We start from the raw sequence: 17,590 nt of genomic DNA on the forward strand, positions 1-17,590 counted from the left end.
AAAAGCACAGCACAATGTCCTTTAGCCTTCCGGATGCCTTGGGCTGTTCCCTCCATAATCCTCAACTAGAAAACACTAGTTGGGAAAGGCTCCCATAGGGTGAGTAATATAATGATTGTATTATATTATCTGTATGGAAAGCATCCCATATTATCTTACTCTTTTTACATGCTAAAATTTAGGAGAATCTGAAGTCAATTTCTTAACTAGCTAAATCTGCAGAAGAGTGAATGGATTCTACAGAGAAATGATTCCATTATCTAATGAAGCGTCCTGTTAAATATATCTGTTTCTGATAATCCAGATACCATTTTTAGATACAAATGACTTTCATCTTAATGCCATCTTCATCATCTTCCATGTGTTCTGAAGTATGTAATTCTCAGTTTCTGGCAGTTTCTTGGCAGAAGCTTTTAGGCCAGGAGTGAGTGAGTTAACCCAGAAATTCAAACAACAGCAAATGAAAAGGGTGTGGTGGACTCCATTTGAGAGCCAGACATAGAAAACAACATTATGCATATAAAGTACATGTTCAAGGGATTATTCTGCCACTTGGTTTATTATGCGAACTACAGCTTCACTACCAGTCTGAAACTTGACTCTTTTTGGGCCAATTGCCCCTTAAACTGTGACTGCTACTGGCAATGGAAAGACCAGTGGAAAGATCTCCGGGAACGAAAGATCTTTTACCAAATGGAGCACGGCCAAAAGTCTGCTCACTGGTCTCCACATCTCCTCTCATCAAAACAGATGCCAAATTTTCAGCCTTTTAATACAGCAGTATAGAAGAAAATCTCTACTGTTGCTCAATCTGTATCCACATACCATTATATTAACTGAGGGAACCTAAGTTTACTTTATTTTTAAGTACATTTTAAAATCATCATTTTTCTAAACTGTAACCCATGTAATTTAAACTGTAGAATCAAAATGCTATTTTCCTTTATTCCATTAGTAGAGTTACAGAAAGCGGTGCTAAAAACAGAATACAGGAATGGCATTATTCTAACCACCTATTGCCTTAATTTTCTATGAAAACTTGTGTCCCATTGAATATAATATGCTACACTAGTTAAAAGCAAATAAAAAATATTTTGTCCATGGATCTGATCCTGGGGTAGTTCTTGTCCCTATTAGCATCCCATTCTAAAAAGTGGGGAGGGATATATTTATTTGATTTATGGAATGCCTGAATCCACCATGATTTTTATTATCATTCATCTCAAATAAGTAAAATATTGATACAAAAGAAGCAAAAAAAAAGCACTTCCTTGTGGCTGGCAAATAGCTATCATTATGACAGAGGGCATAATAATAACTACATAAATAATATTTGACATCTTTTTTCTTTCAATGTTATTTCATTTTAGTTTGTAAATCCAAGGATAAAGTGTCTTGTTATTTTGTATAAACTATTCCAGAATCATTCAGGCTAAAGAAAGTACTTCAAATACTTTAAGTAAAGAACAAATGCAAACAATCACACTGGGGACGTATTGAAAGAGAATTAACACAGTCATACCATCAAATGGCTTCAAATTACAAATATATTTGATATATTTGATGCACTGGTGATGTTACTTAGCCTGGTAATGAAACATCTGCAAGAAAATAACTAAATTCAATAAATGCTAATGCAGACTATTTTCAAAGAGACCTGCCTTCAAAAAAGGGGAGAAAAGAAGATCCGAAGAACTGCAAACCAGTCAATCTGGCATTGATATCTGTGATGAGACTACAATCAATCATAAACAAATTGATCTATACGTATTTTGAAAATTATGTGGTAATTAGTCTCCATAGATTTGTCAAGAACAACTCTTGCCAGACTAATCTAATAATTAATTTTTGATTGAGTAACCTATTGTGGGAATGCTACAGACATAATATATCTTGATTTCAGCAAAGCATTTTAAACAGTACTCCATGATATTCTGATTAGCAAACTAATTAAGTGTGGGCTGAATGGCATGCCAATTAAATGAATACACACAGCTGGCTCAAAAATGGTACTCAAAGTGTGTTCATCAATAGTGTTTCAAACTGAAGAAAGCTATTGAGAACATGCCACAGGATTAAATACTGTGCCCTCTATTCTTCAATATTTTGTCAGTGGAGGAAATGCTTATAAAATCTGCTGATGACACAAATTAGGGTTGGAAACTTAATATTTTAGGAGACAATAATAAAATTCAAAATGATCTTGCTGAAGAAATCGCCTGAAAAGTAATATGATGCAATTTAACAAAGTACAAAGTTATTCCCTTAGGAAACAAAAAATCAGATGTGCAAGTGCGGCATGGAGGATTCCTGGCTTGCTAATAACATTTATGAAAAATATTTTGTAATAATATTTCATTGTAAACGCCCTATGAGTCAGCAGCATGACACAGCAGCAAAAAAGGCAAATACAATTTTAGGCTGGATCAACAAGAAGAATAATTTTCAAATCAAATGAAGCAATAGGTCTTCTTTATTCTGCTTTGGACAGATTCCAACATGAGTACTATGTCCAATTCTGGGCACCACACTTTAAAAAGAAATCCGAAAAACTGGTATAGGTTCTGAGAAGGGCATGAAGGGCATCAGACTAGAGAGTAAGCACTTTCCATTGCATGAACTGAATCTGCAAGATCATCTTTAGTAAATGCTAAACCACCCATAACCCATCATCTCATCCCTTCCAGGGATCTTTTAAGCAGAGAATGATCAAGGGCGGGCAAGAAAGCAAGGTAGTAACTTCCAACTTCCTGCCAGTTTCCCCATTGACTTTGCTTGTGGAAAGTTGGCAGGATGTGTTGGAAATAATGCCTCCTCCACCTTGATTGACCCATGAAACTCTTGCCACTTTGTTGGGGAAAGGGGGACTAAGGGAACTGCATTCCCGCTCCCTATTCTGGCATGTCCTCAAGGGCCTTCACCATCTAGGGAGGAAGAGTGCTCACCTGTGCTTGCTGATCACACCTCAGCCAGCCCTACCTCACTCACCTATCTTTCCCTTGCCACCCACAACAATTAAGAGATTTCAAATTTCAGCCTCAGTTTCAAAGCAGCCAATTGCTGCTTATCTATTGGACCTTGCTATCAACTGACTGGATGTGTGACCAGAGGAAAGTGGGAAAGAAATATGGTCCTCTCCCTCGTGCCATGCAATCTATGGGTTTCTGGAAAATGTAGTTGGAAAACACGTGGCACTGAAGGGATCACAATTCATTCCCATGGGAGTTGACTCCCAGTGTTCTGCAAGTTAGCCCATTTGAGTTACCTTCATTCAATAATTGTTCTCTTATACATTCCAATTTTGCCAACTAAAGATTATAGACACAAGAGTTTTAGTAGTTTATAGTTGTGGGTGTTTACATTGGAAAATTAATTAATTAATATTAGAAGAGGTTTTCCCTCACAAATCACTCATTATTTCTTCTAAATGTCACATAAATCTATTTTAAATTAAAACAGTGAGGTAAACTGGACAATAGCACCAAATAGAAACTCCATGGAAATAAAATTAACCGCTGAAATCATTGCTGGAAATGAAATAACATTTCAAGAAAGCTGAACCTTTAGAACAGAACAGACACTTTCTCCTTTGCTCTCTTCACAAGTGGGCGATCAAGTTCTTGAATGCATATTTAATATTGAATTTCATCACTGGAAAAATAGCTTTGTGCACAAGCAATAAATATCAGCACCATAATTCTTTCAACAACACTATAGCATGTCTCAGGAAATGACAGCATGCTTCTGAAGAAAAGCTGTGTCTCTTGCAGAATAGCAATCTTCCTCCACCACTATCACTTAGAAATTAATTTGGTTTAAGATGAGCCCCTTTGCACCCATGTCCCTTTATTCTAATACCCATATTAGTTAAAAAAATTAAGCAACAAATACTATTGCATAATCATCCCATTTCAAGTAAGAGACGCAGAACACCATAGGTAATGTTAACGTTCCTGGATCTTAAACTTGTTTGCCAAAAAACTGTGTTCAAGGAGTTAAACTGAAAGCATGTTTCTGCTGTTGACTTCAAGTTCAAGAATGGACTTGATCGTTCTTCAGGGATTCCCTTTCATATGAGTCATTGTTCAGGCAGGCCAACCCTTCCCTTTTCTCTTTCTATGCAAGAAAAATGCCATTTCTCAGGAGATCACAGCAGCTGAAAGATAGCCCAGAACGGCAGGCATAGTTCAAGACTTCAGCACAAAATAATGTTCAACCAATTACAAATAACCAAGGTGGTCTGCATAACCAATTAGGATCATTTTTAGAAATCATATTCATTAACAAAAATTACAACTTGGACACCAATACCAATTTGGCAAACCAAATGTACACCAAGTATGACTTAATAACTTTAAAAAGAAGCCATTAGCAATTCCATCACTAAACTCACAAAAGAAAGAAAAGTCCGGCCTATTTGTCAAACATGTAAAGATTTAAAAATGATGTATTAAACTATTATATCCTATACATAGTAATCTGTCCAATTAAAGAACTTTGGCTAACTTTTAATATTGTAATATAGAATTACTATACATACTATAATTAGTTCATTATTTAGATTATACAACAGAAACCACAATTTTGTTTATTTGGTTTTGGTTTACTTGAAAAGGTGAAACCAATTATTGCAGTTTAAACTACAATATGATATGGTTATCTATCAGATTATACACTAGGCCATAATATTTACTATCTGGTGGAAATATTCCGTAGAAATATTTTGATCATGATTAAATATTCTTAATAAAGAAACCTTTAAAGTTTTGATGAAGCTATACTTCCAGAACCTCATCCACTATAGCTATGCTGGGTGGAGATTATGGGAAATGTGGTCCAAACAAGATAAAGATTACTGCCATACATTGCTATGTAAGACCAGTGTGTTTTTGGTATTGTTGACAAATTGGCAGGTAGCTTTAACCATCAATCAAAGAAATAAATATATTTTGTTCTATCAAAACACTGCTCCAATGCTTTTCGTCCAATCAACCTGTTACACTCCCCAGTTAAATAGTTTCCAGAAGAATCTGGAAATGTGTAGCCACATTTTAGTCTGCCCCTTTCTGCACTTCTTTTCCACATAACTCTCTCTGTTGACTTCGCAACTGCAAATGCCCGTTGGGTTATCTTTATTCATTATCTGTTACCTGGGTGAAAAAATAATATAAGAAAGCCTGGTGGGAGGGCATTGCTCTGCTTTGGTCAGCCAGCATCTCCAAATGATATGGTAGCCAGGGGTGGGATCCGACCGATGTAACTACCGGTTTGGTGATTTTACATTTTGCGCACGCATGCGCGCGTGTATATCGGCATCATCTAGTTGCCTGGACAGTTGAGCAGCGCTGTACGCGGGTGCGCAGCAGTTGAAAAAGCACTTTTTCAACTGCAGCTGTGTCGCGCAAAGCAGCTGCGGTTGAAAAAGCAGGAAATAAAGGTCAGGTAAGAGCCCGGGTGGGCAGGTGGGAACCAGTTCTATGTATGCTCTGTTTGCTGCTTTTCAGAGCAACCAGTTCTACAGGGGTAGACAGAATCGGTAGAATCCCACCCCTGACGGTAGCTCCATCTGAGAGCAGGCAAGACTGCCTTACTCAGCAAAAACATGTCCTTCCAACATACTTGCACAGTTAAGGACAGTTAGGCTACAGTGTGGTAGTGCAATCACTTTGGAACTTGGTGAATGCTGAGGATGAAATGGTCCCAATTATCACAGCCTTCTTTGAAGGACTGGGAAAAGTGAAGAGTTTGAGCGTTTCAGGAGACAGCTTAAAGTTCAGGGGGTTCAGCAAACAGCTGTAGAATGCCTCATTTGTGCCAGCACCACGGAAACTCTTTCCAAAACAAGAAAGCTTTTAAAAATTGCTCCTCCCCTTTCATTCTTGCCTTCATTGACCCTGGCTTTTTATACATACCACTACCCCATTTATCTAGCTGCTTTTTTAAGCTCCTCTTTATACAGCTCTTCTGTATTATCTTTACTCAACTCCCAATTTCTTCTAGCAATTTGATTCTAAAATAGCAGACTGAGAAGATCCTGAAAAGCATCAGGTGTTTTTCAGATCCTTGCAAATGAAAATAGAGCCTTTCAGAAGAAGAAGAGGGGGAAATTAAGGTTAGGAAAATGTCAGGCAAAAATTGGTGTAACTTGTCCCTGGAAATATGTCTTTGCACTCCACTTCTACCCAAGCTTTTGGTGTAGCTTAGCCATCTTAAATGAGTATTTAATAACAAAGTGTCCAACTTCCTAACAGTAAGGATAATTAACCAATGGAACAGCTTGCCTTCAGAAGTTGTTGGTGCTTCATCACTGGAAGCTTTTAAGAAAAGACTAGACAGACACTTGTCTGAAATAGTATAGGGCAGGGTCTCCAACCTTGGCAACTTGAAGCCTGGCAGACTTCAACTCCCAGAATTCCCCAGCCTGGCAGACTTCAACTCTGGGAGTTGAAGTCTGACAGCCTTCAAGTTGCCAAGGTTGGAGACGCCTGGTATAGGGTCTCCTGCTTGATCAGGGAGTTGGACTAGAAGACTAGAAGTCTCTTCCAGTTCTATTCTGATTAAAATTATAATCATATTTATTTTCTTTTTTATTGTTTAGGGAAAAAATAATTTATTCAGATTTACATGCTGCCATTAGTGGACTTTGCTAACTATTTAAATAGTTTTACAGCTTTTCATAGATTAAAGTACATAAGAATAGAATAAAAAACATGATATGCAGCACAAGAAACAAATCCATATTCTCTACTTAAAATAGAGAATTTGAATGAAAATATTTAGAGTCCAGGATGGAAATTCTTTCTAATCAGGAGTTTGTTTGTAGATAATCTACACAAGAAGGTGGTTTGTTATGAATTCTCGAAATATATGTTTATTACATTATATAAAAGAATGTATAATTACATAGAGAGTACATAAACTTTATAATATAATGAACACAATCTTTATAGGGATAGATTATAAGTGATTTTGTATTCTGATGCTTTTATTAAATCTGTTTTGCTTTCTATAATGGTTGACAAAGTTCTTCCCTTCCCCATCACAAAAACACATACAAACTTTAGTTTAATTCTCAGGAATAATGTTCTGCTGGCTCTCCTTATACTCCTGGTTAAGTGAGATACTTGGTTTTTCAATTACTTTAACCTGGCAATTGAGACTTTTTATTCGGTTTTTTTTTAAATATTTGTTAAGTATATTTTATTTGCAATAACTGCACATGCACAAAAGATACACAAATTAGATTTTCAATTCAACTATTGATACCCAGAGATATCAGATTAATGGCTAGATCACATAACCACAGATCAAGGACCCCCAATTTGAGGTGGGATGATAGGTTTAGATTTTGGAGACCATGCTGTGGGTTCTGTCATAAGATGGCTGATGCAGTGCCCATTCACAATCATTTCCTAGGGCCAGTTGAAAAGCACCCGTTAACTTACCCTTGCTACTTTTGCTCTTTTTTTGGGAATGGGGCAGAGAAACACCCTTCCAAATAAAGCATTGGGCTACAGCTGACCATGCTCATTTTCCAGGATCATCTTTGGGACTCCCAAGAAATTCCTGGAAAATGAAGATGGTTGGAAGCTAGATTGTTTATTCCATATCCCACCTTTCCATTTTATTAAATTAAAATAATACTTTAATCAAATTAATTATTAGTCCGGTGAATCAGGAGCCTGCTGGCTGTCAAGAGAGATGTGTGAAATCATACTGATGATGCTAGACCTCATCTAGCATTATCACTATGTAGGGATCCCAGCAGGAAAGTCTCTGAGAGGATAACTGAATTCCACTTCTATCCAGATAATATTGCAGCCCCTAAAAAACCCCAGACATTTAGTAGTTTTGCCATCACCAGCTAAATTTGTGAGTTAGACTTACTGAAATCTTCCTTTTACCCTTCTATTCAAGCTACAAACATATGCATGTTCCTCCGGAATAACTGTATTAATAAATTATTTTTGTTTTATGCATTTCAGAAAAACAGAAACACAGTGAAATTTAGTTCCAAGTGCACATGTCTGATAATGTCACTCATGAAAGTGTATAACATAGTTGACCTAGGTAACAACATAGGAGAGTGTCATTAAAAAAGTGCAACACTGTAGCTATATATTTACACTGGCAACTTAAGCATAAACATTGGTAGTGCTTTAAATACCTGGAGCCTTCTCCACAAATATCACTTTAGAGTCTTGAAGAAAGTTGTGTCCACTCAGAATTATTTTCTTCCCACCCATCACATGGTAGCTATCAATGCTCTGCTTTTCAACCAGAGGCAGTTCCTGAGCAGACCTTTGGGCTGACAGAGATTTAAAAAAACAAAACAAATAAAATGTGAATATACACAAACTGGAGTTTAAGGTTTTTAAGTATTCTACTTTGGGCAAACAACATTTGTAATTTTTTAGTAGCATTTGCTTTGAGAAGACAGTTGCTGAGTTACTTGTACCTTCTTAGTCCAATTTCAAGATCTCTTTGGAAGAACAGTACAGTGTGTTTATTTTTGCCGTCAGTTATTTCCAAGAAATATTCAATATTCTGAATACGAAGTGCTTCTTTTTCCGGAATTCAGAGCAACAGAACAACTTCCATTTTAACTCCAAACATGAACACACCAAGAAAGAAAGGATACTTACAACATTCAATAGGGTTGGAAGATGCTTGCAAAGAAAGGGTTCTCCCATTAGGCTGAGGGATATGAACACGGAAGACCAGCCGAACTCGTGTATTTTTCCTCCCAATGTCAGTTTCTCCTTTTCTTAGTTCAATGTCTGAATTTCTAAGTTTCAGTATTCCAGCACAGTCAATGCTATTCAAGAAACAACAGCAAACAATCCATTTAAAATTTTGCATGCTTCTAGAATGACATGCATCTAAACAGTTGGTGTGTCTTAGCTAGTTTAAGAGAAAAAAATGACTGACTAAAGGGCACAAGGAATTCCTAAATTATTTATTCACAGAACTTAACACACACAAAAGTCTCTTTTCCATTCCTCATTAAATTATTAAATTACTGGATCACCAATTTTAGGCTTGGATTTTGAAAATCATATTACATTTGTCATATTGGAAATATAGAATAGACACAAACCCAGGTTGTGCCTGAAATCATGTTTGTGACTCTCAGCCCATGAAGCATTTCATAAACTGGAAACAAATAGGCAAACACAAATTCAGAAGAAGCAAACCAGGTTTGTACAACTGTAGTAGCCTTACTTTCCTTTTCTTGTCTGGGATTCAAGGCTGATTCAGACATATTGATAAGCTAAAGTTCATTCGTTGGTTCATTCCTTCTCTCCCTTCTTTTTGTCTTGTAGGACTAATATAAATGATTCTTTGCTGGTACTGAAGAAAGAGAAAATTCTGATTTGCCTCGAATTAGGAAAGAAGGGAGGTAATTATTACATATCTTCGGTAGATTATGTATTTGCCCAGAAACTGTTGAAGGCTCACATCATGTCTGTTATGTATATTTTTTGCTTAAGGGCCTGTACTTTTAGCAATTTTATTACATAGAATTTCTATAGGTGAATCTTCCCTAATAAAAATATTTCAGGACTTTTATATGCCTGCCAGACAAGAAAAGAGTAACTAGATTTCAATAATGCAGAGGACGGCTGCCCATATGCTACATTTATACAAATTGCTTTCTTGCCATTTGGTTTGGTGGAATAAAGCCAGTCCCACAAGCAGTTTTAACTAGAATTTGGCACAAATCTTCTGCTATAAAATATCAAGAATGGCCAGAGCTGTCTCTGTCTTGGTTTTCAGGAAAAAAGAAAAGGAGGAAAATGCTCTATCTGATGAGTTGCTGCGGTTGCAAACAAGTCAGTTAGATTTGAAACACCGCCAAACATCATCACTCCTAATGGTGAATCAAGACAGCTAATGAAGTCAGGATGTTGCACAGTCTGAGATCCTATAAGTGAGCTAGCAAGAACTTTGGTGCCAGATGCATCATGGAGCTATAATGCAATGCTTATGGTGATGATCCATTCAATTGTGCCTGATTCTTGGTGATTCTATGGGCCCATTCTCCACATTTTCTGATCTGTACAATTTCTTTCAGTTGTTTGATGCTCTTGCGCATGTTGGTGGTATCTAGCCATCATGGTTTCTGGCGGCTTTATTTCTTTTTGTAGACGCCCATTTCAAGCATAGACATCTTTTCTAGCAATGTTTATTTTTAACTGCAAATGTAACAGCAAATATTAATTTGCACTATGGAGTTGTTATCACAATGTTAAGACCAGACACTTTCATGTTTTAGGTGCTTGCTGTCTCAGATTTAGGATATTACCACTTTCAGATAACAGGATGAGAAATGGGCTAATAAGAAGATACTGTAGTTCATGACTAATTTTTTTTAGGCTTTTTAAGGCTTTGACTGGTTATAACTGCAATTCCTGAGACAGATGCAACCTTAAAGAACCAGTATAAATATATCTGTAATACAGCTTTATTGATCCAAGTTGTTTGGATCACACACCTCATTAACTTTGACATTCCAGCAAACTGTGGTGCTATTTATATATCATTAAACGGACACTAGACTAAACCGGTTAATGCACAGTGAGTTCTAAGAGTTTCAGGCAGTGAGATTTTGATTATACATAGTAATTATGATTAAGAAGTGGATCCTGCAGCGAAGCTACAAGGGAAAACAATTTATCTTAATACGTATTATCTTGTTTAGACAGTGCATATCTAAATGCTATCTTACATTTTGTTAAGAGTGTCAATGGTTTGTTCAAATTTAGCCATATTCTTGCCACTCCTAAAATGCAATCAGGCATATTGATTCAGAGTTATTTGCTTGCTTTATTCATTTTAAAAATTATATGTCAATTTTCAAAACCAACTTTTTCCATTTTATTGAGTCTGATTGCCGGATAAATATGTTTCTGATTACAGCTTCCATGTGGTACCACTTTATAAGTACCTAGAGGTTTTTTTCTTGATCACTTTCTGTGACAATGTGCCTTGCTATTTATTATTCCAGTTCCCTGCCATCCAGCTCCATGTGCCATTTAATATCACAAAACATTTGCAGATGTTATTTAAAATACACACTAAATACACACAAACCAATTTTTAACAATACCCGAAGGCACAATGGCAACAGAGAAAAGGAGAGAGGTCTTGATTGTATAACTATCTGCCACATGGCCTTTTTTCAAGTGAGATTATTTGGGGCTAGGAAAATTATCATAGCCTATACAATTATTTATTTGAAATTGTTCATATTTACTTCCATTTTGGCACACATTTCTCTTGGGCAGAACGATCACTCTTTACAAATTAAATAGATGAGTTTTTCATTCTTAACACTGTGTGAAGGTTAAAAATTCCACGAGGTCTTATTTAGTTGCAGCTTCAAAAAAACTCAACCTTTGGTTAATGTTTCCTTTAACAGAGATATACAACATTCAATCTCTCTCTTTGTGAGAATGCTAGCAAACTTGTTTCCTGAAGAATATACCATGGGAATAAGGTGGTGTCAGGTTAAGAACCTAAAACAGGAGCTGAGGTAGGAGATATTTACAGCTCTGTAACTGATATACTGATTTTAAATGGTATGGAAGCACATGTGTGTGTGAGAGAGGGGGGGGGATAACAACCAGTGTTACTAGTGTTGAATAAAATGTTCACACATTTTATTCAATACTTTAGAAACAGAAAAAATATTTTGGATAAAATTCTGCAGCTAGAAAAAAAAATGTAAAATTAATAATTTAATTAACAAGAGAGACAGAACCAGGGGTGGGATGCTACCGGTTCGGCCCAGTTCTATAGAACCTGTAGCTACGAAGAGCAGCTGACACTGAACTGGTTCAGTGTTTGGCCCACCCATCTTCCCAGGCTCTAGGCTGTCCTTTATTCCCTGTTTTTCCCTCCTCAGCTGCTTTGCGCAGTACAGTTGAGGTTGAAAAAGCAGGAAACAAGAGGATTTTCAAATGCTACACCACCCAAGCTGTCCAGGCGGCACAGCTGATGATTTCTTGTAAACGCTGCACACACGATTGTCCCCAGTTTGGAGAACCGGCAAAAAAGTTGCTCTTTTTTAAATAAAAAATCAATATTTACATAAATATTGGTAATATTTACATACAAGCCATACCCACCCAGTCACATGACCACCAAGCCACACTCACAAATTAGGCCAAATCCACAGAACCGGTTGTTAAGAAATTTGAATCCCACCCCTGGACAGAACCCTATCAAATATTTGATATATTTGATTATACCAAATATTTGATATAAAAAAGGTGGTTTCTCAACTGATCAATGGGAAAACATGTGAATGAAGGGACTGAATTTATATTATGTTATAACCTCAAAGAGAACTTTTACAAGTAGATGGTACTTCTCCCCAGATAAATTGGCTAAACGTATAAAGGAATAGTTACTATAGGTGTAAGACTCAAAATAGGAATCTTCTACCACCTTTGGTAGAATTGCAAAAGAGTTAAGCAATACTGGAGTAAAATTAGTTATATAACTAATTTAGTTAGTTATAAAACTAATTCAAAAAATATTAAAAATTAATGTACTCAGACCAAAAACTGTGAGGGCTTATGGATAAAACATTGGAAAAAATCACATGGTGTTTTATTGTTATATATGACAACTTTTATATGTTCGGTATTGGAAAGATCCTACACTACTTACAATAGAGGAATGGGTAATAAAGGTGACAGAACTGGCAATGATGGCTACATTAACGGCCCTTGTGAGACAGAAAAAAATGAAGACATTGATCTATAATTGGAAGTCCTTTATGGACTTTTTGCAGGAGACGAGAAAAATCAAATGTTGACATATGCATTTGAAGACTGATACATTTTAAAGATTTTTTTTCCTCTTTCCTTTTTTTAAGGAAAATGGACTTCGAATCCCAGTTTTAAAGTAAGAGCCGAATCAAAGTGTGCCTTATATTCTTGGAAGTTGGAAGTTATTCTATGTTTATATTTTTGTTCCCCTTTCTTTCTTTTCATACCTTATTGCACTTCTTCTGTTCTTACTTTTTATATCTTTTCTTTTGACTGTTAGTTTATGTTGTCTTTTATGTGTAACATTTAATAAAAGTATAAGACAGGACATTAAAAAGGAGGTAGGGCTTACATTGCTTTCATGTTGTTTTCAGGTAAAAGTGGAATTTCCAAGACTTTGGTGTTGGAAAGGATGGTTTCGTGGCTGGTTGTAGAAACAGTCTTCCCTGTGATCCTATGAACCTGGTAGAAGGCATGGGGCCGCAGCAGGCGGTCATCTGCAGTCCCTATGAAGAGCTGTAGTGTGAGTGGTTCACTTTCTAAGTAACCATGTAGCTGGAAAGAGAATATAAAGAGTTCCTGTTGAGCATCATACATACATCCACAACTAGGAATTGTTTAATGTTTTACACAAAAGGCAGTCTAATTGGAGAAAACAGGGCTAAATGAAGGAGTGACAGGGCTAAATATTAATCTCTCCCTACATATCCACAATAGGATGCATTCATTTTCTCTTCTTCTTCTTCTTGTAATATAATATTGGACCAATAAAGTAGTCCTTGACTTACAACCATTTGTTTAGTGACCGAAGTTACGACGACACTGAAAAAAGTGGCACGACTGTTTTCACACTTGCAATAGTTGTAGCATCCCTATGGTCATGTGATCAAGATTCAGACATTTGGCAACTGGCTCATATTTATGATGGTTGCAGTATCCTGGGGTCATGTGACTGCTTTTTACAAACTTCTGACAAGCAAGACAATGGGAAGGCCAGATTCACTTAACAAACAAGTTACTAACTTAACAACTGCAGTGATTCCTTAACAACTGTGACCAGAAAGGTTGCAAAATGGGCGAACTCACTTAACACCTATCTTGCTTAACAATGGAAATTGTGGTCATAAGTTGAGGACTACTTGTAGAGAGGTGCACTTAAGGAATGTCTCATTACTTTACATGATCTAGAGCATTTCACTGAGGCTTTAAACAGTGCTATTTAAAATTGTTAGAAATGGCACAGAAAACTCTTTAATCGAAAAGACAGAAAGAAAAATCAGTTTAAAACAACAGAATCTATATTTTATCTAGAAAAGCCAAGGTTCAGACACTGCGGTAATTTGAACCATTGTTTCATCTCTCTTGCACTGTTTGAACTATTGATGGACAAATCCACAACAAGCAGCATAATACAACAAGGAATTTGCATAAAGGAAACTAGCAAATGATAATAAGTCTAAGTTTGCACCACATTTTTAGGTATCCAAGCAATTAGATCCTATGGGGTCCAAGTCTGAAGACTTCTTTGCATTACCTCACTATTTTTAAAGCAGTTATTTTAAACTCCATTCAGGGCATTTTGCATGCTGCATATTCTGTGTAATATTCAGAGAGACCATTTTAACTGAGCTTATACAGCTGTTGCTTACCTTTTTCAACTGTAACTTTAAGGAAAGAGAAAAGTGCCAGCTAGAACCTCCTAGCGATAACATATGGGATGCTTAAACATAATAAATGAAAACAAGTGATTGGAAGAGGCAAGGAAGAGGAAAACCACAGCTAAGTAGTTCAATCTGCACTAGTGTCTGGCTACTTCTTGGCGAGCCGTATTACAGGAGCTTCTGACATGCACACAGTGGAGCTCTGCCAAGAGAAGCCTTTTGTTGCACGCAGAAGCCCATTGAAGCTGGCACAATTGGCACTATATTCACTTACATTCATAAAAGACCTGAGCTAGCAAAATATCATGAAAGTGAAGTTACAGTGAGACAAAGGCATGTAGCTCCCATAGTTGTATCAGCTACCTTTGGGTGGGATGGTATACGGGGAAAAGAAGGGTCACACTTTTTGGAAGTGACTTCCTGGTTAGTGTGAAGATTGTTTAGGGCAAGGGTCTCCAACCTTGGCAACTTTAAGACTTGTGGACTTCAACTCCCAGAGTTCCTCAGCCAGCTGGCTGAGAAACTCTGAGAATTGAAGTATACAAGTCTTAATGTTGCCAAGGTTGGAGACCCCTGGTTCAGGGGACAAAAAAATCCTAGTCTTTCCTATGTACCCATAGCTCATCTTCTGTTGGTTTGGAGAACCAGAATGCAACCAAACACTGACAATGCAGAAAACCAAAACAATGTAACAACATCTCTGCTGGGCCTGGTAATGCCAAACATGTGACTATGCCTACTTAATTCAATGGGACCTCTTCCCAGATATGACTAGGACAGCAGCTTAGAGACGTCTTCCCCAACCACGTGTTTACCAGAAGTCCTTGGAGTGAAACTCCTCCTGTTTCTATAAGAAGGATCTAGGTTTAGGAGTTACCATCCCAGCACTTCTGTAGAATGACATCTCAAGAGGGAAACTGGCTTAAAACACAGTATTGGAGTCAATCAACAAACAAGCTTGCGTTGTGTTTGGTTCCGTCTCTGGAGCTGTTGTTTCTGTCTCTTTCTCATCTGGGCTTAACAGGAAAAAGGATGGATGAGTTTTTACTCTCTGAAGCAGCCTTCCCCGACCAGGGAGTTATTTCTTTGGCATCTGCCTAAAATAAGAAGTAATTCCTATTACAAGCATGATTCTCAGGGTCTCTTTACCAAGACTTAAGTAGAAAGGAATGGGGTTACAAATAATTCTGGCAACTGAACTATTTCCTATCTACAACCAGTCCAATACAGAAGAGGAAGAGGAATCTTCCTCAACTTTCTATTTTATTTTTACTGCCTTTCTGGGAACTGGTAGGTAGGTCTCCTCCCTAATTCTGAAGGAGCTCCAAATTTACTCTTATTCGCTATTAGGATGATCAACAGTTGTGCCACATTTATGACCATTTGTAGCATTCTGCATTTTACATCAGTTTTGCCAAAAACTGGCATTTACTTCCATTGGTTTAACAATTGCCATAAAAAAAGGTTGTCGGTCATGTGACCAACCTGTTTTGTGACTCTAATTACAACCTCGATGCACAGGCCCCATTAAAGTCATAACTCAAGTATTACACGTTCATTTTATTTTATTTTTTTATAAAATTGAATTGCTGTAATTCTCCTACGGATCCTAATATTGCAGATTCCTTGAACTGCTGATATTATCTGATTGTGTAATAAAACATCTGCAAGCAAACAACCAAGCTCAGAGAGCACCAAGAACTCCACGTTTCAATCCTGAGATATTTGCTTCTATGGGAACTTTGGATGTTGCTAAAGAATTCAGGCCACAACATGTTTCAGTTGTATATATTGCCAAGTTAACGTTAACAGAGAGTCATATTCAAAACTTAATCTCTCAAGGTCTTTAAAGGAACCAACAGAAATCAAATGCTTCAAACTCTTGTTTCCTTGTTTGCATCAAGCATCCAAGAATATATCTTTCCCTACTAATTTCAAATGTGAGATACTCCACAGCATCAATTTCTCATTGATTCCAGATCAAAAGGTAATCGCTGATCTATTCGTTACCAAATCTGTTTGGCAGCTGGAAACAAAGATCCCCATTTAATATACCTGGATTTTAAAAGTTTCTGTGATTTCAGAAGTGCAACAACATTTAGTCTCCCTTCCAATAAAATATTCACAGAAGGTCCTATTCAAAAAAATATAGATACTAAAATAAAAGCCCACTATAATCATAATATGATCTCAATTTGCTGTTGAGGGACTTTAACTTGGTATAGAGACCTTCTCATTAACATATCTGTATAAAGTACTGTATATAATGGGGATTAAGAGTGGAATCCCTCTTAAAATATATTTATCTTGAGGTAGTATTTTTTAATAACAATAATCCCCTAGAGACTTAATGAAAATTTCAACTTTTGAGTGATATTGCAACTATTAATTCAACAAATTGGGTTATTTTTCAAAAAAAAATTAACCCAAGTTTTTATGTTTATGCAAAATTTACATCTGAATAAATTGTAAATTCTAATATCTTACAATAACCCACAGATGTAAGGACAGCAAAGGTGATTTTTTTTTCTAGTTAAAAGTACAACTGTACAACTTCAATAAGCTTATTTGCTGCCTAATTATCCAAGTAACAGCTACAAAAATATAGCAAACAATGTTACCTTTTTTTAAAGGGGGTAATTAAAAAGAAGTCTTCAGTATCAGTATCCAAACACTGTTGCGTGGAGGTTTTTTTTTCTTATTAGGGAGGTTGCGGGATGGATAAGGGTGTGGTGAGGAGATTCCTGAGCCAACACATCATTCTATTGTTACATTCTCTACACGAACCATTGCACTAGGTGGTTTCAACCCCACAAAATGTTAGGAAACATGGCAATATGGAAGGAAACTGTTGGTTGTTTTCTTTTCTTGTCTATGAAGCAGTAACAAGAGCCTTTGGAATAGTGGAAAATCTTTATTTGTGATGATTGAAAGAACTGCCATTACAAATTGGAAAGCAAAGAATAAGGAAAGGAAACGGGGGTCGTTCACTCTACAAGTAATGCGGAGTTGGGAGCATGGGCAAAGCTTCATTAACTCAAGTTGTGTTACAAAGCCAATCAATTGGGTGCCCTCAAGGTTTTGGCTGCAACTTCCGCCATGGCTCTAATTGGCTCTAGCTTGGCCAATGACAAGGCTTGCATACTA

General features: G+C 36.7%; 1 protein-coding gene across 4 annotated transcripts in view; it reads right to left on the bottom strand.

The window, feature by feature from the left end:
* The window catches only part of NFATC1 (nuclear factor of activated T cells 1), a 136,149-nt gene that overhangs the window by 59,608 nt on the left and 58,951 nt on the right, over positions 1-17,590 (bottom strand). For all 4 annotated transcript variants that reach the window (XM_087930996.1, XM_026699474.2, XM_026699475.2 and 1 more), the window contains exons 4-6: positions 13,135-13,337; positions 8,646-8,818; positions 8,168-8,308 (exon numbers count right to left, since the gene is read on the bottom strand). In XM_087930996.1, the coding sequence (XP_087787122.1) occupies positions 8,168-8,308; positions 8,646-8,818; positions 13,135-13,337 (517 nt within the window). The remainder of the gene's footprint in view (positions 1-8,167; positions 8,309-8,645; positions 8,819-13,134; positions 13,338-17,590) is intronic.

Source organism: Pseudonaja textilis, chromosome 3 (assembly GCF_049901715.1).
Source record: "Pseudonaja textilis isolate UNSWEBS1 chromosome 3, rPseTex1.2, whole genome shotgun sequence".
Lineage (NCBI taxonomy): Eukaryota > Metazoa > Chordata > Lepidosauria > Squamata > Elapidae > Pseudonaja > Pseudonaja textilis.